The sequence below is a fragment of the Topomyia yanbarensis genome, chromosome 3, assembly GCF_030247195.1.
Source record: "Topomyia yanbarensis strain Yona2022 chromosome 3, ASM3024719v1, whole genome shotgun sequence".
NCBI classification, from domain to species: domain Eukaryota; kingdom Metazoa; phylum Arthropoda; class Insecta; order Diptera; family Culicidae; genus Topomyia; species Topomyia yanbarensis.
In genome coordinates, this window is record NC_080672.1 from 257,010,778 (window position 1) to 257,034,548 (window position 23,771).

At 36.7% G+C, this 23,771-nt stretch overlaps 1 protein-coding gene across 1 annotated transcript; it reads right to left on the minus strand.

The window, feature by feature from the left end:
* Positions 1-4,725: 4,725 nt before the first annotated feature.
* On the minus strand, positions 4,726-22,732 carry LOC131691849 (uncharacterized). Its single transcript, XM_058978525.1, has 4 exons — positions 22,476-22,732; positions 9,926-10,036; positions 5,544-5,621; positions 4,726-4,978 (listed from the first exon to the last, which is right to left on the minus strand). The coding sequence occupies exons 1-4, from the start codon at positions 22,524-22,526 to the stop codon at positions 4,826-4,828; spliced, it is 393 nt and encodes a 130-aa protein (XP_058834508.1). The 5' UTR covers positions 22,527-22,732; the 3' UTR covers positions 4,726-4,825.
* Between the last annotated feature and the right edge of the window lie 1,039 nt (positions 22,733-23,771).

Here is a 23,771-nt window from a genome sequence, read left to right on the forward strand (position 1 = left end):
GGGGGCTCCTCACCCCCAGAACGGTCTCCGGACCGGTTGGCAACGATTATCGAAGTACTCTTCCCGTCTCGAGCCACAAGCCCCTGGCCACCTGCACTACGAGACAGTGCGGGCACGGTCGAAATGGTGGCTCCAGTGACGAATGAAGAACTACTCGCAGTGGCTAAATCCCTAGCAATGAACAAAGCTCCAGGGCCGGATGGAGTTCCAAACAACGCTCTCAAGGCAGCGATCATAGCGAACCCGAACATGTTCAGGCTAGCTATGCAGAGATGCCTTGACGAGTGCCGTTTCCCCGATAGATGGAAAAGGCAGAAACTGGTGCTGTTGCCGAAGCCCGGGAAGCCGCCAGGCGACCCATCGGCGTACAGACCAATCTGTCTGATAGACACGACTGGCAAACTGCTTGAGAGGATCATCCTCAACAGGCTCACCCCGTACGCGGAAGGTACGGACGGTCTGTCAAGCAACCAGTTTGGCTTTCGGAAGGGTAAGTCCACAGTGGACGCTCTCAACTCAGTGATAAATACTGCCGAGATAGCGATCCAACGAAAAAGGCGAGGTATTCGATACTGTGCGTTAGTGACACTTGACGTGAAGAACGCATTTAACAGCGCAAGCTGGGATGCCATCGCGCTCTCGTTACACCGGCTTAGCCTACCGGTCGGTCTGTACCGGATCCTGGAAAGTTACTTCCAAAACCGCGTACTGATATACGAGACCGATGCCGGTCAGAAAAGTGTTCTGATTACCGCCGGAGTCCCGCAGGGCTCGATCCTAGGCCCGGTGCTATGGAACCTCATGTATGACGGGGTTCTGAGACTGAAGTTCCCTCATGGGGTCAAGATCGTCGGCTTTGCCGACGACGTAACCTTGGAGGTCTACGGGGAGTCAATTCCTGAGGTAGAACTAACCGCAGAACACGCGATTAGCACGGTGGAGGAATGGATGAGCGCGAGAGGCCTGGAGTTCGCTCATCATAAGACGGAGGTAGATATCGTCAACAACCGCAAGTCGGCACAACATGCAGTTATCCATGTGGGAGAAGTCGCGATCACTTCACAGCGAAGTCTGAAGTCTCTCGGAGTCATTATAGACGACAAGCTGACCTTCGGCAGCCATGTCGACTATACGTGCAAGAGAGCGTCGACTGCTGTTGCGGCACTATCGAGAATGATGTCCAACAGCTCAAAGGTGTGCGCCAGTAGACGTAGGTTACTGGCAGGCGTTGCCGTATCTATCCTCAGGTACGGCGGCCCGTCATGGTCAAGAGCACTGAGGGTAACCAGTTACCTACAGAAACTGGAGAGCACCTACCGCGTGATGTGCCTCAGAGTGATATCTGCCTACCGCACGGTATCACACGATGCATCCTGCGTGATAGCGAGCATGATGCCAGTCGGGCTGGTCATTCGGGAAGATGAGGAGTGCTTTGAGCTACGTGGAAATAGGGGAGCCCGCGAGCGCACCAGGGTGACCTCGGTCGCCAGATGGCAGTGTGAGTGGGACAACTCCTCGAAAGGTAGGTGACCCACCGGCTGATACCTAGCATATCGAGCTGGGTGGGAAGACCCCATGGGGAAGTTCACTTCCACCTGACACAATTCCTGTCAGGCCATGGCTGTTTCCGTCAGTACCTCCACAGGTTCGGGCACGCGGAGGTCCCAGTCTGCCCGGACTGCCCAGGTGTAGATGAAACTGCCGAACACATACTGTTCGTATGTCATCGGTTCGACGTCGAAAGAAGAGCAATGCTTGACGTCTGTGGCTGGGACACAACCCCGGATACCCTTATTCAGCGGATGTGTCAAACGGTGGAGAAGTGGAACGCAGTCTCGGCTGCTACCATCCAGATTGCCAGTAGGCTACAGGTAATCTGGCGAACCGAGCAACAGACGGCGGGCACGGCTAACTAGTGATTGGTTAGCTGGAGCGAAAAAGGCCAAGCGCAAAATAAGAGAGTGAATGGTCTGTTCATGCCGAGGTAGGTTGGCGCAGCGAATGGCAACCGCGTAAGGTGAGTGAGTGTATAGGCGTATAAGTGGACTGCCTCATGCCAAGACGGGAGGGTCGTAGCGTAGTATGTTGGAACTAAGCTATCGATGCCTCATGGCGTGGCAGAGGAGTGAAAGGGTGAGCATCCAAGTCAGTCTCACATTGCATGTTAAGGGTGAGCATAAAAGTCAGCCTCAAAGGTTGGTAGAGGCTAGCACAAAAGTCAGCCTAGCAAGGAATTAAAAAGGTGAGCACAAAAGTCAGCCTCGCATGGTATGTCAGAAGTGGGGCCTAAAAAAAATGTCCCACATGGGATGCCAGAGGGAGTGACAAAGGTACAATAGAGTGGCACGATTGAGAGTGAATCAGGTGATAGGGTGAGCACCCAAGTCAGCCTCACATGGATGGGTAGGGCGAGCACAAAAGTAAGCCTAGCAAGGAATGAGTAAGGTGAGCACACAAGTCAGCCTCGCATGGAACGTAAAAGGTGAGCACAAAAGTCAGCCTCATGTGGGAGTGTTTGAGAGTGAATCAAAGTGTAATTGAGAGAGCACCCAAGTAATATACAGGATGTATGATCGCGTGAGTGAGAGTGAATGAGTACATTTAGTACAGCCATCCCCCCAGAAGTAATACCGAGAGGTAGTTCCTGGGAGGAATGATGGCGGAGCCCAATGGAGTTTAGTCGGTATTAATGGCTGGTCACTATTCGAGTCCGACACGCCCCCAGTGCACCCAGTGTGGTAGATTGGACCCTACCGTTAGCACGTGTACTGGGCTAGGACATAAAGGTCTTCTCCATTGTAAAAAAAAAAAAAGAAAGAGCCAAGTCTCGCCTTCCCCATAACATGTTGGTGCAATGAAGGTAGATGAAAAACATAGCCGTAGTGGATACATTGTGAGCTTAAATAGTGAAGAAAAGCAAAATAAATGCTCGATAATTTTTTTGAGGTCACGTTCACTTTCATTCGGAACTGTGAAATTTCCCCGTTGAGTATCATTGAAGAATTTTGCAACGTGAAGCATCACATTTCTGGCAAAATAATTTTGGTGGTTAACCCTTCTGGAAGTAATTATGAAGAATTTAAGCTTCAAGAATATTTAGCTCGAGACATAATGTCTTCAGCAAAGTTTTCGAGAGTGCTATTTCGGACAGCTTTGTTAGACATGAATACTTTGTATATTCAGAGTATCGAAATATAGTAGACTATATGTAAATGAAAACCTTTAAAACAAGTCACTCTGATATTACTGTATTTAATAAATCTCTTCTACGGTTTGCAAACAAAAAAATTTGCATTGCATTCAAGGTATGAGTCTCTGAAGCTTACAGAAAAGGTATATTGAAGAGAAGTGGCTTTGATTTTTTTTCTCCTAAATATTGTTTTATATCTCGATATGCTTCATTCATGTAGCCTTTATGTTTTCAACAAGATTGTTTGAAATAATATTGTCGATAACTTCGCAGAAGGCACCAAGTCACTTACCATTTTCTAAGAGTTAATTTCCCATGGCTACTTCTGGGAGGGTTAATCACTATAATTCGTATGTCGACAGATGCTCTGTTTTACGTTGGAAATCTTCTTCGAAGTTGTTAAACCTTCAAAGTTGATTTGGAAATCATGTGATCTTGACTATTGAAAAGGTTTTCGAAAATTTGTCCTACTTTAGAAGTTTGCATTCTTTGACTTAATTGACATATATACAATATGTCAATTAAGTCAAAGAATGCAAACTTCTAAAGTAGGACAAATTTTCGAAAACCTTCTCAATAGTCAAGATCACATGATTTCCAAATCAACTTTGAAGGTTTAACAACTTCGAAGAAGATTTCCAACGTAAAACAGAGCATCTGTCGACATACGAATTATAGTAAATAATCTATAGAGGTTTAAACACTGTTCCATATTGGTAGTCCTTGTTTGTAGACTGGAATGTCATCTGTTAAACTACTTATGTTTCTGAATTTTCAATAATTGATGAAACTCTTATTGAATTTTGGCATTTTCAAAGAATCAATTTTCATATACCCCTCCCCCCTCCCGTCAACCAAAATTCTGGCGACCTGATGCCTGGTTTGCATTCTAATATCCTGAAAGAAAAAAAGTCCCGAATGAAAACCATTGTATTCTATGTCTCGATCTTTCCCTATCTCGATGGTCCTTCAATATCGATATAGAGAGAATCAACTGGTAGAGGCTATTTTCGTATCGTGGATTTGGTATAACTGTCAAGATAGAAAGTAAACAAACTCTGATCATTCTAAAAATCATAAAATTCGAAAAAAATATTCTTTGTTATTGTTCTGTGCACTGCCGTTATACGTATAATGAATGTATGGAATTCCATAGAATATGGGACAATCATGCGTATAGCGGCAATACACTAAACATCCCTTGCGAAGTCTTTTTAACGCAATGTAGCACAAAGTTTTGTATAGGTTGCGTAAAACAATTAATGGCATGAATTTACTCTTTTCGATCTCTAGACTATGAAACCAAGCAGAACAAATGAATGGATATTTGTTTAATAGTTGTCAGTTTTTTCGGGTATAGTTAATTTTGTAGTATGTAGTACATTGTTATTGATAGGTGCTTTGGAACTTGGTTAGTTCGTATTGAGTAGAGATTTTTATCAATGAAAGAGCATGCGGTACCGTCAGTGATAATAATAATTCAAATTAACACATTTTTGTTTTTAAAACCAACCGAAGATAAAATTAATCTCTTCTTTAATTATTGTCGCCTAAAATACAAATCACAGCTAATACTTAAACACGATAACGCCCACTCAGAAGTGTTGCACTAACCACCCTTGAAAAACTCAACAGTTAGTTTTTTTCCTTCTTGGATTCGTCATCATCCAGATTAACGTTGATGTTCCTGTTTTTGGAACCGAAGTAAGTTCCAGAGCCGGCCGCTTGAAGATTACCGGCAATGCTCTGCACCAGTTCATTAACCGCCTTCAAGGTTTGTATCGGAATCTGTGGGTGAAACAAGAAAACAAACCGATAATCTACCAAACAGGTCTACTCAAATGTTCAAGGATAACCTAACGACAAGCAGCGTTACATTAGCTATGCGATTACATGTACAGGTTGGCAAACCGAAGCCATATGCAAATAAAACCGATTCAGTACAGTAGCTAGCTATATTAGATTTTGCGTTAGCTACGCTTTTGATATACATATGTACAGCATAAATCATTCCCCCTCATTAGACACCGCTATTATGAGCTGCACGGTTAAGTTTGCTTTCAGAGATGATGAAATGGAGGCGGCCATTAAACGGAACCGTGCAGTCACGAGTGAGCAGCGTGAACCATTTGATGCTCTACTTCACCTGGTCAGTGTTGAATACCAGATAACCCATCTCGAACTGTTAGCAACCATGTGAAAGGAACGAAGATTGCTTGAGTATTGGATAAACTCAATATTCCTGGTAATTCTAATCACGTTCAACGGTCTACCTTCCACCCACCACCACTAGGCAATCTCCCAAGCAATCCAACACTAAACATTTTAGCAATACAGTTGATGGTAAACTTACGTTGAAAATGTTATCCAAGAGTCCAGAACGCTTTTGCTCCGATCCTTGATTAACGATTTTGCCGTCTATTTGCTGAGGCTGTTGATGAGAAGCGAAATGCAAATGTTAAACAAGTAGATCGGAAAACGCACTATGCATTACATCATAGCGCAGCTTTGCACAGTGGTTTCTGTCCAGTGAGGATGCCGTTTATTGTAATATAAACTAAACTATTAATAGCTAATGTCATCGAAGGGGGGTTGAACGCCAAAATTAGAGAAAGATATTTGAGCTTGTAGTTCAAATTTTACATTGATATTTTTTACGACAGAAAAACATTCGCTGGTTTGCGGGCCCTATGCTAGAAAACTTTATCATTAGAAATCAATATTGCTGAAGTACTCACTAATCGAATACCCAGATGTCCCTGCTTCATCTGAGCGTAAATTTCAAATGTTCCATCGAGGGTTCTAGAACATTGCATGTTGATGTTTATTTTTGAAGATTCCTATTCAACAAATATGTAGTTCTTAAAAGATGTCTAACTTTTAGGGGATGAATTAGTGGACAAACAGCTTTAGATGAAAGGATGTTTACTCGGGTTTATAACCCTAGAACGTTGCACTGGGGTACAAATATACCCCACGGCATATTTGGAGCCGCATGAAAACGAGAATTCGGCATTTACCAACCTGGGGCCCTAACCATAATTCAATTTAGAGTTCAAAGTATGCCTAGGAAAAGGTGCTAAAGCCAGTTGGCTTTTGGCCTTCGTGTAGGTAGAAGTCAAAGTTGGCGTGGGGTACATTTGTACCCCAGTGTACGGTTGCCGTTAGTGTTTCGTTCTGTTAGTGGAAATGTGACTAATGACAATACCAGTTTAAATACCGGTTGTTTTACTACGCAGATAACAATTAGCATTATGTAATCGTTTTCAAAAATTTCTTCAATTAATTTAATTTAATTTTGAAGTAAAAAAAACTTTTTGTTTTCATTTACGCTGTTAATACGCTGTTGTTAATATTCTATTATTTATAGTGTTTAAAAATAATGGCTTGCGAGTATAATTTACGCACAGTAACTGCTGTAATGGAAGCGTTGCGTGTTATCAATGTAATACTGGTCAGAATAAATTTATTCATATCAATTTCCGCCCCATTTCGTGATATTTTGCAAAACCCGATTTTCCAACTTTCACTCTTCCAAATAATTGCACTTTTTTAAAAATATCAATATTCCATTTTACACAGTTTTAAGACCATGCTTTAAACTTTTAGAATTATTTGATTTTTTCAAATCGGTTGAAAATTCGCACAGTTATAGTAATTTTTTGTAAAACAAAATCAAAACTGAGATTTTTACACTTTTTCTTGCTCAAACCAATTTATGTATCATTGATTCAATAAAATTCTTGCTTTCACCTACGCAGCTGTTTTCGCAATTAAAAAAAGAAGAAAATGATATATTATACATTTCTTTTATTTGCATTTCTACCTGCGAAAATTGCGATCAAATGCGAGTACCACGTTTGTACCCCAGTGCAACGTTCTATGGTGGGAAAAGTAAGTGTAACATTCTAGGATTAAAAATCGTAGAACAATATTACTTTCAGTTTAAGCACTTTACGTCAGACGCCCCCCCCTCCCTTAAGCAACAATTGTAAGGGGTTTTAGATGTTAAGATCGGTCAAAAAATTGAAAATTTTTCATTCTCTTATCTTAAAGTGTAGGTCCTTAAGAATGTTATCCCAAATTTGTATCCAGATCCAAGCAGTAGAAGCAAAGTTATAGCGTTTTTCATCTTACTCCTATGCGGAGTCCTGGATTTTACTAGAAACTTTAAACCCTATTATCTCGAAATCATGTTTTTCCAAAAACTAATTTGTGGTGACTACGATTGTCGAAAAAGTTTTTAACCGATTCCATTTTTTTAAATATTTACTATTTAACCCCTTTTTGCCTAAATTGCCATACAAGTGTTAGGAATTTGTTTGATACTTTTCTCCGGGGAAAATAGAAGCTTTTTTGAAAAACTCGTCCCAGTTCCCAAAAAAAAAAGAATTTTTTATTGAATCGTTCAAGGACACCACAAGTCCCTTCCCTATACCAATATTTTTTTTGGGTTTTATGCTGTTGGACTGGAATCGTAACCACGGAAAGCCTTATTTTAAAACCAGTTTTGTGGAAATTGTTATAACTTCAACAATTATTAAAATTGCTCATGTTCTCAAGTAGATTTTGCAAATTTGACATTGGTATTACACAAGAGATATAACAAGAATTCAATAAAAAATTGACTACATACCATAACAAAACTCAATTTTTTACATAATTTTCCGCGCCTCCTATATAACCATTCAAGTAAATCAAAATTTTAACTAGTGTTGAGTTAGTTTAATAATTACTGTTAACTTGTAATAAACCGGTCTATAATTGAACGATGAAATGTAGTAAATAAAATGTAAGCGATAATAATTATTATATTATATTTTTTTGCCTTTCTCCTATAGAAAGGCTATGCAATCACTATGAAAACCGACCTTCTAACCGAGGCCCGGAGGGCTAATTCTCTTATACCATTCGACTCAGTTCGTCGAGTTCAGCAAATGTCGTTGTGTGTGTGCGTATGTATGTGTATGTGTATGTATGTGACCAAAAATATGCACATCGGTTACTAGGAGATGGCCGAACCGATTTTCTCAAACTTAGTCTCAAATGAAAGGTGCAACGTTCTCATAGGCTGCTATTGAATTTCATTCAATTCCGACCTCCGGTTCCAGAGTTACTGGTTAAAGAGTGCGATCACACATGAAATTCCCATATAAATTGGTATCAGAATGTTATCTAAAAGACGCAAACTCTCATAAAATGTGTTCTAAATTACTTGAATTTATGGTTTCAGCTCACTGGTTCAAACGAAAATAGCGGAAGCATAAGATATTTTGCGCAAAATACTGAGTGGATCGGTAAAAAAAATACCGAACGTCAAAATCGAAAATAAATGTGTACAGGTTGAAGTATGCGGTAGCATACGAAATTCCCATACAAACCGGTACAATCATTATGTATAAATGATGCATAACTAATTGAAATGAGTTTTAAATGGCTTGAAATTGTTGGTCCAGATCATTAATTGCAAATCAAAATCTCTTTGACCACATTGAGAACTGTTGAGGATCCCAGAAATTCGAGGAAATGGCCTAGTTCCAAAATTATTCACACTTGTTTCTCATATAATGCTGACTCGATTCTCACAATCTTAGTCCTAAATGAAGGGGATAGTATTCACATTGATTGCTACCGAATTTCAGTATTTTGGAATTGAGTAAAATAATTCGATCACACGTGAATTTTCAATATAAAACATTTTACCTTTTTCTCATAGAAAAGTTATGTAATCACACTGAAAATCGACTGTTTAACAGAGGCCCGAAGAACCAAATATCATATCGTTCTGTGAAATCCCATGAGTTCGAAAGAAATCACTCGACACCAGAGCTGCTGCATAACGAGGATGAAGATGGGCTGTGTCAACCATATTTGACATTCACTGTGCAATGGCAGTGCTGCCAACACAGCAAGTATGCCATAAGCAGCATTAGCGAGGGGTAAAAGACTATGTGATTAAAGTACGATTCACACGATACATCAGGCTTCCGCCACCGGTACGGAACGTCAAGATTAGTTACATGCAGTTAAATGTTGCCATTGATGTTGTGTGTTCCGGAGTTACGGCTTGAAAAGTGCGGCCACACAGCTATTTTTCAATTAAACTAGTACCACTATCATACCACTATCACCATTAACAAAATGATGCAAAATGCATTAAAATCGGGGAAAATTAAAGATTATACTTTTTTGTTTCTAGTGTTTCACTATCGACGCGTAGCTCATCAAGTTCATGGCTGGCAAGCCATTGTGTATAAGTGCAAAAAGTACTAAGAATGTAATAGACATTTCCACAATTATATTAAACATTACCTGCCATGGAGTCATAGTTTGGAGAAATGAGAAAGGCACAATTGCACGGATAGGTGGATTAAAAAAGGTTTTTCAACATTTTCCCAAATATCTAAGTAAAATGATTATATTGGTACGATATCCAATTGCAATATTCATTCCATTTGCTACTCTGGCGAGGGAAGGCAGAGTATTTGAGACCAAAGAACTTTTTCCACAGCTTCGCAGAAAAAAATGAATCTGTCGAGCCATTTCATTCGATAGGTCAGCTCTCATCATCGGGTTACATTCGCATTTTGCAGGATTCAATAATAGTCAAAGAGCAGCGAAAATTTATAATGTTGTGCTAGCATATAACCTATACGATGAAACACAATAAACCACACAATTTTCCTGAAATGACAATTCGTGGGTTAGACCTAAAATTTATCTGTTTGTAATTACCGTTTCATTATTGTTGTTTGCGGCCTGGGCCGCGTTCGATCGAGCAACCAGCACTGCGACAATGACGGCCACCAAAAGCGTCAGACGGAGGCCATTCGCGCCGGGGATATTCTAGATGAATGCATAGATGAAAATGAATTAGTTAATGGTGGAAACACATACTGACATACAGAGAAAATGTAATTTTAAACAAAATATTGCTACCGGTTCGGAGTTATAGCACTGACGGAATAACTGGAATACTAATTTAATGAAACGGATGTACCATGGAATTTCAAAGTAGTGTCGCAACGGTTCAAATAAAATGGTTAATAGTAGATAGTTTTTGTATGCTGAATTCATTTATGATATTTCAAAAATATAAATTTACCGTTACTGTTCAATTTCATTAACTCTCCGGAAGTCGCGAAAATGGGCCACAGAACGAGCAGCTGCTGGTGCCGATTGCACGTGCACGCATGGTTATGGTGGTTGATTTAACGGTTTTAAAAATTGCTATCGACTGATTTGGAAGTGTTGAATTCATTTTCGGCATAGTAAGTTATGAACAAATGGTGGTTCTAAAATATTGCCTTTGTAATAACAGTAACGCAATTTTGAGGCACCAGTTTTACCATAAAAAGGTGTGAGTCAACTTTTCATTTAGTATAGTCGCAAATATTTTTTTTAATTAGGCATGATGAAGAATGATAGTTAAAAAGTAATTTTTGTTCATTTTTATAATGAAACTGTGTTTGGGCGAATGAAACTTAGCAAAATACTGAATTTTGTAATCCAGGTAAAGAGCTTTTGGCTTTCTCACAGGTGATTTCAATTACACATGAGTTCAACTTACCTATCGTTTGGGTAATGAAAGGGGAAGGGTATTACTGGACTTGCGGAATTGTCGATAGAGGACAATATATTTAAAGAACATTTGATTGGCAATCAGTGGAAATTACTGTATCATTCATTTGAAATCAAGTTTGTAAAAATCGATCAGGAATTTGCTGGGAAATAGGTGTGGTATTAGTTAAGGAACACGGTGAGTATGGTGTCCCAAAATAATATCATGTTAAAAAAGTCAATGGTCTTCTTCAATGAAAGCTTAGGGTATTAAGATCACTTTCTTTTTTGGAGTGAGTTTGATAAACACTCCCAACTGGTTTCAAATTTGTGCCTGTTGCAGTGTCCCTGAAGTGCCTTAGATTTTCTTCAGCATTTTTTATTTTTCTTGGTATACAAATGGAGAAGTTTGGTGAGTTAGTTTATACAAATTTTGGATTATAAGAGCGGAATAGCCATTAAAACTTAGCAAAAACTGTAATTTTTGGTGTTTTTCATTAGTTTCTCTTCAAAACTGGGTATCTATAAAATTTTAAAAGTATAGGAAACACTGCAATGAGTTGAGCCGAATACAGGGGCGTTATTCTGCCGAAGAGAGTGTACAGCTACAGCTAATAGGGCGTGAGTTATTTAAGTTTTTGTTAGATAACCTTTGACATTATTAGTAATTCATCAAAAATAATACTGTTCCAAAAAATAAAACAATTCAAATGTGCTTAGACCACATATAGTTTTTTTGGAAAATAGAAAAAAAAGGGTGAAAAATGGCGTTTTCCGTTTGTTTCTAGTATGCCAGGATCGGCTTTAATGAGCATTTGATGATTTTTAGTACCATCAATTATAAAAAAATAATGATATCTTTGCTAATGACACCAAGTCTCTTATTATTTTTGGATGAGTTTATTCTCCATAATTACTTCTGGGAGGCTTATTCACCAAATCTCAGAAGATGTGCTGTATTCTTTTATAATTATTTTGCGAAAATACAAAGCCTACAAAATTGACTATTTCGGAATTGTGTGATCTAAATCGTAAAAATCAGGATTTTCGACATTCACCTCACTCTTTTACATTTTTGTTCACTCTAAGGTACCTATACAAAATCTGAATACTCCAATTAACTCAGCATTCAAATATACGATACAACTTGCAACTAACTCGACATATTTGTTTTGTTTTCGTAAGTGGTTATCAATATACTACATAATTTAAAAAAATCGATTCTGATGAGCTAGAGACAATGAAGAATTTTTAATCATTTTCCTTCTATTTTCCGACAACAAAAAGCGGACTAAACACACTTAAATTGTTTTGTGTCGTAGAACAGTGTTATTTTTGATTAATAGTATAAAATGTCAAAAGATTATCTTACACAAATTTAAATAACTCAGATCCCATTAGCCATAGATATACACTTTAGGGGCACTTCAGCAGGCATGAATTTAAATTTTTACCCAGAATTGTCCTATTTTTCAAAAAATCAAAATTCATCACCAGAAGGGAGCGTTTTATCAAACTCACTACGAAGAAGAAAGTGATCCTAGTACCCTAACCTTTCATTTTTAGAAGAGAGCCCGATGACTGTTTTAACATTATGTTATTTTGGAACACCCTAATGGTGAGTTCCCCGGGTGTATCAAGAACCGTTATAGGGCGGCAATGTGGTCAAAGCAGCTTTGAATGATTATTAGTGATCTAGACCAGCAAATTCAAGTAATATTGGACCCATTTTAATATATATATATATATATATATATATATATATATATATATATATATATATATATATATATATATATATATATATATATATATATATATATATATATATATATATATATATATATATATATATATATATATATATATATATATATATATATATATATATATATATATATATATATATTACGACATTTGGACATTATGGTAGTACCAGTTTATATGAGAATTAGCTGTGTGACCACACTTTTCAACCAGTAACTCCGGAATCGGAAGTCGGATCAACTAAAAATTCAATAGCAGCTTCTGGTACATCATATTTTTCATTTGAAACTAAGTTTGTAAAAATCGGTTCAGTCATCTCTGAAAAAAATGCGTGAGTTTTAATGACACACACATACACAGTGGATAACATCGTCGAAGAGATGTGCCACGACGAGCATATCTGGGAAGCTGTCAACAGAGCGGTTACGAGTATACTCTCCGATCTGTACAGGAAGTGGCGAAGGAACCAACAAAGTATGGTTAAAATAATCAGTTAAAGAATCACGGTTTTGCAAATCAAACAAAAATTTCGACGAAACATCGTTGTTTATTATTTTTAATATAATGTGAAGTTCTTATTGACTATCTATGCCATCAATTTCACATTATAACAGCCTGTATACACGAAACATATTTTGCAATTTGTGTATATTTTTTCCAAGCAAACTATTTGTTGACATTAATTTCCGGAAAATTAAAATCCCTTCAATGGGTGATGTCCAATTTACCACACGGTGACGTCACTCTATTGCGAAAATTCACCATGCGAACAAAGGACAACGGATATTTAATTAGTGCTTCGGCCGTTGAAACCATAATTGTCAAAAGACCGACAAAGGCTAATGATCGCAAACTGCAATGCTTTTCACCAATGCATTCTCCACAGTTTCACCCGGTAGCACTAGTAGTGGCGCCAACGTGTAAATTTCCTCTCTAACCAATGTGTACATCAATTTTCGATTTTCTCGTACCTAACTGGCGTGGAAATCTATTTCATTAGCAAAAGCAAACTGATTTTCGATTGCACTCATAGATCGTGGTGGAAGTTAAACGAGTTCAATGAAATAGGGTGGCCTCTGCATGGCCGGTTGTGTTGATGTTCTATTGCAAATCATTTCATTCCGTTCGATTTGCTGCGAGTCGTAAACCTCGCTTTACAGCAAAGCAAAGAAGCAGAAAACCTTAATTTTAATTATGCAAAATTCCCAAGTGGGAAAAATTTTGGACAAGACCAATTTCTTTGTGCATGAGGGCACATGCCTTACATTTTAAGCTTCCGAATTAAAGACATCATTGGCGAATTCTATTACAAGAATTCGTTTCAGTCGATTCTCGTACAAAAATGATTTGGATGTCAAGTCAAAAGTCATTATTTAGAGTGAATAAAAAACTACTATTCGGGTCCCAAAGACAGTGATCAGTAAACAATTTAACAACTAAAAATACAGTTTGATATAGAAGAAAGAATAATTGAATGCTATTGGAAGTAAATCGAAAGGGGGAAGGGAGTTAGGGGCATTTTAGGGCTGGAAATTACATTTGTAATTCAGCAAAAATAATGTGCATTCTAATATGCTTTTGGTAAGGGGCCCATGCTTAGTTATCCGTCTTCGTTATTGGTTATTCCTTCGCTAGGTTACTAGATGTATTCCTAGGATTATCTTTTGGCCGGTTGTCTGTGGTTTAGCAGTGCAAGGCTGTTTGTCAGTATATGTTGTATTAGACCCATTTTGCGCAGCAGTTTTAGTGCATGGTTTACCGTAGTGTGCCGATTGCAAAACTCGCACGTGGCAGTCTGCCCGGGGTATGTACATAGGGTTCTTTGAATGTAGGTTATGCCTTTAGCAGATTTGCACTCGAAATTCAGCTGAATTCTGATAACACAAACCGCGTAGAGAACGCCGAGGAAATAGTTTCTCTAAGTGTCATTCGTAACGGATTCCACTACTGCATATTTCGACGTGTAGCATATTGAACGTTATCAATACCACATTTTTGTATGATGTAGCTGTATGTGTGTTTTTAGTTCTGATCTGTACGTGATCACGGACTAGACCGCCAATTGTTCAACCCTTTCATGCCCAACTTTTTTCTTACCTATGTAGGGTTTCAAAATTATTTTTTCTTAAAACTGGACCTGAGAAATACCTTTACCTTCCGATGCTCAATACAATTCTCCTAGGATTTTGACAATTGCTAGTAAGAGATTGTCGAAAACAGCCAAAATATACAGGTTTTGTCAGTTGTCAATAATAAGATATATCAAAATTTTCATTTTTCAACGTTACCCTTAACTGATTGCTATTTCGAACCACCAAAGACACTGGTCACGATATCTGCTCAGTATGTTGAGTGTGACAAAAACAATTTCTTTCATATTGTGTGACTCGTCGAAAGAATAAAAGAAATTGCTACTGTCATTCTTGCTGAGATGAGTGAGTCGCAGAAGCAACAGTTGGTTCTACGACTTGATTTTTGGTCTTTTCGCATAAGACGCATAAGGCATTGGTGATATGAAACATTTGCTGAAGGTGAAAATGGAGATTATGCTTACGAAATTCGCCTTTATCGAGTTCTACTAGGCATTCAGTGCTTATATCGTTCAACAAATTAGCCCAGGCGAAACCAGTCATTTTGATTAATTATTTGCAATACCTGGTTGATCATCTTTATGGTCGATGAGAAAATCAATGTTCGGCTACAAGATCTGGTAGTACGTACTTGCACTGTGGCTATTAAAAGATTCACTTCACATGTGGAAGAAATGAAATTCATTATAAAGGACACATCTAGGAAGTAATTGCCCATGTATTAAATGGTGTTTTTGTGGCGGAAATCTAGGTGGACTGACTCATTTCTTCCTACCTAACCCTTCGCGTACAAAACATAATACGATACTATCATTACACACATTACATTTTTGTACATCCATAGTATCTAATACCATTGGCTGAACCACAAACAATTACTGCTCAAGTTATTTTTTGACATCAAAATTAGGTAAAGTATGACCAAATACAAATTAAACATATTTGTATTTGGTATGACAGAAGCAACAGCCACCAGTGATACGAATTTTAACTTTCAAATGTCAACTTTCAGTTGAATCTACCTGAGCCAAGCTTAAAACTCAGAGCCTCCCTCAATCATTCACTTTTAAGTTAACGGGATTTTCATGATTAAACCGCGCGTCTTGATTTTAAATTGATGCTTTTTCATTCACCAACGATCGCCGTCATCTGCTCTGTAGTGGCCACTTAAAGTTAAATGTTGACATGATTAGCATTTTCAAGCATACATGAAGTGTGTGGAGTGTATTCTGGGTAGTTTTGGTGTTGTCTACTTCAGTAGAAAGATACTCATAAGGTCAACGAAATTGAATACGAATGGAAAATGATTGAGTGGTTGGGCTTTTTGAATGAATGATGCAGCGAAACGCTACAATTTGAACATAATAGGACATGATTTGAGATTTGTTCCTCCTTCACGTTCAATCAAACCAGTTGAAAATTAGCGGCTATGACAGCCACAAGTCCACACTTGGATTAAATTAGATGTTCGCGAATATGAACATGATAGTATCCACGATGATGACACGGAAGTGTGCGAGAAACAAATGAACGACCAGGTTACGTAAAATATTTCTCAGCCTAGTAAACAGGTCTCCACGCGCAATCGCTAGTTACTTGCACGAGATCTGACCGAGATCTCACGGCTCAGTTTGGCTAACGCATTGAGCCGAATCGAATAAACGAGTTATATAATAAAATATAGAAGTTTTATAGAAAACTGAGCACAAACACCTTCCAAAAATCAACACTTTATTGCTAGTGATCACAACGTTTAACAAAACTCAGATATTATGTTGGATATTGGGCAGAATAAAGTTATGCAATAAAATTGGACTAAACCGTTTTGCGCGTTAAGGGCATAAGACCTAACATAAATTAAGTTTTGCTTTTTTGTGTTTCGAATTCATCTCGTCAGTAACTAGTACCATCTTTGTGTCTAATTAGACGATGTATCTAACATAAATTAAGTTTTGCTCTTTTGTGTTTCGAATTAATCTCGTCAGTAACTAGCACCATCTGGGTGTCTAGCTAGACGATGTATCTATACTAGTACCCAAATTAGCACAATTATACACTCGTATAATTTCCATCGGATATCAATTGATGTTAAATAACATATTAGTCAACCAATCACAGTAACTTAATGTTGCTACCAGCTTTTTAGTCGCTTTCCAGGGTTTTTAATAAAATATTTAAAAACAATGTGAAGAACCAGCGAACAGACAATCACGGAGAGCGACTAAAATGTTGTAACTAGTTAAGTCTATAAGGCAATAAGTTAGGATTTATTTCGATTTCCTGTTTTCAGTACATGAAAGCCTTTCGTTTCATTTTTGTTCGTTATGGAATAAAATGAGAAAGATGATCAGAAATCACGGAGCAAAAGAGAGAAAAAAAATCAATAACCTGAAATCGACTCATGAGCGCCTCTTCTATACACTCAATTCAAGTGCTATCGGAATAGCGCTCTGATCCTCTATCCTCTCATATTCGAAAGACTTCGTTATCCGTAGGACTTTGATGCATTAAGAAACAACTTTAGTTGAAACTATTTCCCAAATAGTAATAAAACAAATCTGTAATCAAATGGATATTACAGCTTTGTTTAACTAGTCGAACATCTTACAATCTTTATAGTAATTGTATAAAAAAATTAGAGCAATTTACTTTTATTCAAAAAGCAAACCAATTACTGAACAGTTTACTGTCAATATATTTGTTTAGCAAAGTGACGAATTGACTTGGAAAAAGTAATCAAAACCATCATAGAAAGTTATCCTTGTACCTTACATACTCTTCTTCAAAGGAGAAAAGAGTGCGATGTTACGAATGGAAGGAAGGGAACCATGTGTCGGAAGCAAGAGATGCAGAATTTATTGAGCTTATTCATATTTATAGTTTCTAGTTATTTTGGTGGTGTCATCAATGATACATTTAACAAATTTTACGTAAATTAGAAGATTTTAGTAATCAATGTTAAGTGATTTTCTTTTTATTTGTTAACAATTTCTAGGCAGTTACCCTTGGTTGATTAAATCATTCAAATAAATATATTTTGATCCTATTGATCACCAAGAATTCTTCCTGGCTAGGACTGTAATCAGCCAGGCCAAGGCTGGTATTTTTGATCAGGCGTCCTACAACTATTATCAATTTTTGATATTCTGTATAAATGAAAATAGTTTCATTTAAAAAGAATATATCAAAAATTGATAATAGTTGTAGGACGCCTGATCAAAAAAAACTGACGTTGAACCGTGTCTGCGCATCTACAAATCGCTTGCTGAATCATAAGATTTAGTGCAAATTTCGACATTTTCTTCGTTTGAGCATTTAATGGATATTTTTCTACTTATTTCGATGAGTTTGAGTTTGAGTAGTTTTGAACACCTTGTATTTTTCAGCACCGCCAAGAATTGTCATATTCGGTTAGCGTATAAATGATTTGAACACTATAATATCCGTTGTTGTAGCGAGATTTAATTGTAAAATTCAAATTCAACATGAATAATTCGGCGATGTACTACAGCCTTTCTTGTGACAAAGAACATGTTTTTAAGATTTTTAGTTTTTATTGTCTCAGATTTAAAATTGTTTTCATTAAGAACTTTTCAAAAAATTTATTCGGTTTGTAATGACTATCTCAAGTCAACAGAAATAAAAGATTTGCACAATAATTTTTTACTATATCGATTTTGATGGCTATTTGCGGCAAATTTAAGACTGAGAGAAACGAAAGCAATGAAATTGAAAGACGAATAGGTATTCTAGAGCGAATCAGTTATAAACTTAGAACGGAAAACTAGGACTAGGAGGCTCATATGGACATGATCGAAAGGAAATGTGAAGAGTACTTTGCCTTCTGATAAGTAGGAGTTGGGCGTTGCACCCAAGTCTACCGCATGGTCTTTGATAGAACATAACTCATCATCGTGTTTTACCGCCGACGCGAGATGAGTTAAGTTTATTGTATCCGCATAAACAAATTTGATCTTGCCCAAAAAAAAATCTCCTGTTTGTGAATTTTTGCATCTCAATATTGGCGAATTGCCGTGAATGATATATTATGAATCAGAAGACAACGTGTGTTATTGACGTGCCTTTAAAGAGAATTTATCAATATTACTTATAAATATTAAAGCTTCTTTTTATCGAACAGATAGAGCTACACGGAGTATCGATAGAATTGGTTTTATAGTATTCTACAGAATGCACAGCTGCACCCTTAATCTATGGATGGAACTGTTATACCTATACACTATACTATATTTCTCCTTAGCGGAGAACAATTTAGGGAAAAAACTGTTTATCTCCATCAGGGAGAAAATTGTTTAAATTCATCACGCTTGACTAGGGGTTTGCTCAGGACCACAAATAGTATCTCCGGTTTTTGGAGCTAGTATTACTCCGATGCTAGCGTAGTCCTGTCACTAAGTTAGCGTCGGAATCTGATGAAACGAAGTCGAAACGCAAATTCCATAACCAATTTAATTATAGGTTTTGTGCTCTTCACGCGATGGTTTTGAACAATTTGCTTCTTAATGGAGAAGAATAGTTTTTAAATTGTTCTCCACTAAGGAGAAATATACACAGAAAAAAATATTTTGTAATTTTCAATCTATTTTCATGCACATATTTGGAGCATGAATAGTAATGTAAAATTAAATTCCACCACAAATACACACAACTTGTCGTGCTTTCTTCAAGTAATTTTATTATAATTTTACACGTTGATTGAAAATTGCAGTTTTATTGAACGGGATACCAATACCTTTTTATATATTTTTAATCCAATATTGCTGTAAAATAAATGACATGTAATATTACGCGAACGAAAGTGTAGAATTGTATGCTTTTTGATGCTCCCATTGAGTGAATTGAATTCAACTTAATGTTCAATCAAATTTTTGATTCAAGCTTTTTATATTTACATTCGTATCGATTTACATGTCGTTCAAATTTCATTATTTTTTGGTGTGTAGCATAGTACATCTTACATTGGTTTGCTAAACCAAACCAAATGTTTCGATTTCATTAGTTCTCATCAGCTTAAAATGAGCTCCTATTTATTTTATACATAAAATTTGGAAAGTATGTGTAACACTAATTTTCCTTGGTTTTGATATACTTTCCTATACAGGGTGTTTGGTTCATGGTTAAGAATCTCTCGGGGGGGGGGTGATAGACTGCCATATTTGGAGAAAAAAATTGTTCTACACATACCATCAAATCTCAACCGTTACAGAGTTATTGAACTTTTTGTGTAAAAAACTTATTTGTGTTAAAATACCTCTAACTTTAAAAGTATACTTTTTATTTTAAATGTTTCAATTCCATTCGAAAGGTGAGAAAATTTCCTATTGAATGGTGCTCTCATATCTTTTAAGTAATTAGTTTTAATTACCTTTTAGCTGTAAAGTAGTTAAAAGTTAGTGTTTTTGAGGAGGATTTTGCTATTTTTCTCGAAATAATGAAGTATGATTATAGCAATATCCATTACCCAAAAGTTGGGTTTTAGGACGATTCATAATTTGTTCTTGGACGTCATATTTCTATCTCTTCTCATTTCTTTGTAATTTCATTACTATACATTTCCTGTAACCGACTTGCAAGTGCTTAAAAGACTCTAATCTAAAAAATATGCTTTATATCGTTATTTACTAGATTTCATTGGAAAGCTGAGAAAATGTCCTATCAGTGTATGTAATATTTTTTAGTTAAGTGTACTAAATGATTTTTTACTAACGAAATAACTCAAAATTTGTGTTTTTGGAGAGTTTTTTAATTATTCTAATTATTAATCGACAAAATTTATCGATACTATTGTTGATTTGATGCCACTTAATGTTCTCTATAACTTTTTATTAGACACTTTGTCTATATCTCTTTTCATTTTGCTGCTATTTAATAGTTAACACAGAATGAGCTCGCCACAAATGTAGTGGGTTCGAAATCGTTATTTTTGCATATGAAACGATGTGATAACGATTTTGCGTCGAAACCAAAAGAGATAATTGAATGGAGTCAAAGAAAGAACTGTGGAACTTGCTGAGATGCATTATTTCCATGATAATAATGGTGATGTTTATTATTTACTATTTTAAGAAAATTAACGAAAATGCTAATATTATCACTAACTTTAAACTAATTTACTTTTAAAAGAATACTAAATTCACTTAACTGAAAGGTATTAATACATTTTTCACTGTAAAATTTTCCTGGCTTTCGAATCAAAAATGAAAATGAGATAAAAATATCCAAGTTGAATAACCCAAAATCATGAAAATAAGAAAAGGTAAGTGTATCATGTCAAAGAACAAATTAAGCAGCTCATCAAGACTAACAATCTGATTTATTAAAATGATGAGGTTAACTATTGGGATTTTCAAGAAATGAACGAAAAATCGTTTGAAATTGTTTAATTTTCAATAAATTACTTTGAAAAGGCTACTTAAACTCATTAGCTGAAACATGTGAGGGCATCATTCAATACGAAAATTTCTCACTTTTCGAATGGAACTAAAACATTTAAAATACAAAGTATACTTTTAAAGTTAGAGGTAATTTAAGACAAATAAGTTTTTTACACTAAAAGTTCAATAACTCTGTAACGGATTTGATGATATGTGTAGAACAATTTTTTTCTCCAAATATGGCAGTCTATCGCCCCCCCCCCCCCCGAGAGATTCTTAACCAAGAACCAAACACCCTGTATAAAAATCCAGTTAACAAATTTTCTATTGCGATTAGAGCACCTGTTAAAAATGTTAATATACGTCTAAGCAACAACGTTTGATGATATGTGGGCATGCAGGACCTATAAAATCAGATTATAAGCGATATTCCTATGGAAACATTGCAAAAACACGATTTTTGATTGGAGACACCTCTAAATCATGTTCAAATTAGGTCATTTTTGGCAAAAGTTTTTAAATTCACACCTAGAACAAAAATCTGTGCTGACCGATGTATATTTCAAAACTTTTTCAAAATGTGGTGAGGTCTGGTACACTTTTTTAAAATCGATGAAAAGTTAAATGAGACTGATATGCTTTTATGTATAGTATGATCTCCACTAGGTGTTTGAATCACTTCAATATCAAAGTACTGCCGGCTAGTATATGAAAGTCAGTCGCCTCGTGTAATAATCGGAGCCGAATGAAAATCTCCATTGATGAATGGGCAGTTTGTTCGCTTGACGTTTTCAGCTGCGTCACTGAATATTGAAAATGAATGCGGCTGAATATGATCAATTTTCATTCAATGAATTTGAATATTTTTAACTCTGGTCATACATGACCGCCCGCAGCAACAAACATCTTTGAAATCACAATGTCAATCCAAACGAAATTCAATAACACCCTCAAACCACTTAATCGAACCTAAGCAAATATGATCAGTCAACTTGTTAACTTTCAGAATGTTAACGCAGCCTTTCTTTTGCGAGAAATGCAATTCTAAAATTAAATTAATCATTAGAAATCTGATTTGGATGGCTTTCTCAGAAAGAAAATTTCTCAAATATACCAAACCTCAGTACACTGAGAAATAGCACAAACAGAAACTATAACGACACATCTTAAACCATGTATTATATAACTGCGTTCGGTGCATACATTCAATTTAACCCCACTTATAATCTAATGCTATAAGCTTTAAACTTGACATCGTTTATGCCGTGACTGCCTGCCGTAGATTATGCAAGTTAATGACCGGTGAGAAATCCATTCAATGTGCCTTCCAGCTACATTTCACTTGTCAACTTTGTCAAGGTGTAACTCATGAGAATTACTTACTCAAAAATCTACCGATTAGCACACTTAACGTACAAAATCTGCAACCATCACCGCACCTTGTAACCCTTTTTTCTATGCAATAGTACTCACATCAACTTTGAAAATCATTGTAATTCGATCACAAAAGTTTGCACTTTTCATTCAAAAACCACGATTCGGTCGACAAACGAGCATCAGTGTTGCAACGAACAACTTTCTCTTGATTCGGACGAAGCGAATGCAACAAAAAAGTCCTTCTGCCAGGTCACCAACAAGTCTGCAGCTTTCAAATCAAACCGAATTTACCAACTAGGTCCAACGCACTCTTGAGGGGAGAACAAGGGACAAAACAGAACGTGCGAATGAGTTGAGTCCGAGGCGAACACTGAGTACAGCTTTGCTGATTGAAATGTTAAATTTAGGGCCTCTTACCGCCGTGGTTGTTTCTTTGAAAAGCTTTGGCACTGAACCGAACCGGCTAGTGGCGCTCCCACCCTTACTGAACACATATACCTACCTTTCATTCAAGCCACCATCCGCGGTAACGATGCTGATGTAAATACATACATAAATATGTTGCTCTGTATATAGACGGTTGAAAGCACCCCTAAAAGAGCAAATGCCAGTAGCACTCTAGTGGCCAGACTGAATGACCGAAATCATGAGAATCAGAAACCAAGCCTCTTAATCAGACTCTCCGAAATGGTCCTTTTGTTCCGAGTAAAAGGTGGACAGATGGACATCATTTACTGACTTTATTTCAACTGTGATAGGGCATGAAACTTGATTGAGCCGGGTAGTCCTACCGGTAGTTTGTTTTGATTTAGATGTACAATAAGTTTCGATTGGCCAATAAGCTATAAACAACGGATAGATGAAAATGATTATCCTTTTTAACAGTGTACTGTTGTAATATATTGATTCAAGTCAATTAATGGTTACGTTGTGGAGTTATGATATGATGATATGTAATTAGGGGTGAATTTAATCCCACCTTGCCCTATGGCTTAATGTGTAGATGCCAAACGTCGATTTACTAAACCGGGTTTTTCGTTTCGAGTTTTTCTGCACACCAAAAACGACATATATATTGGCCAAAAATGGTCTACTTATGCACCGATTCCTTTTGTCCAACCGGGTCAAAAACGGCAATATGTACTAAAACCTGACCTGGCTAATTAAGAATTGGCTTAAAATAAATCTGAACATTAATTTTGAAGTCCGGGTCAAAAGCAAGTCAACAGTCGTTGAAATATTATGCATCGATGTTAATATTTCGCCATATTTGTTTTTCTCTCTTGAAGCATATAAATATTTCAATAGTGTAGTGTAGTGTCTTATTGAAAACTGTGAAATATGTATTAGTTTATAAGTCTATAAAAATTGTGTGCTATTGCAAATAATAAA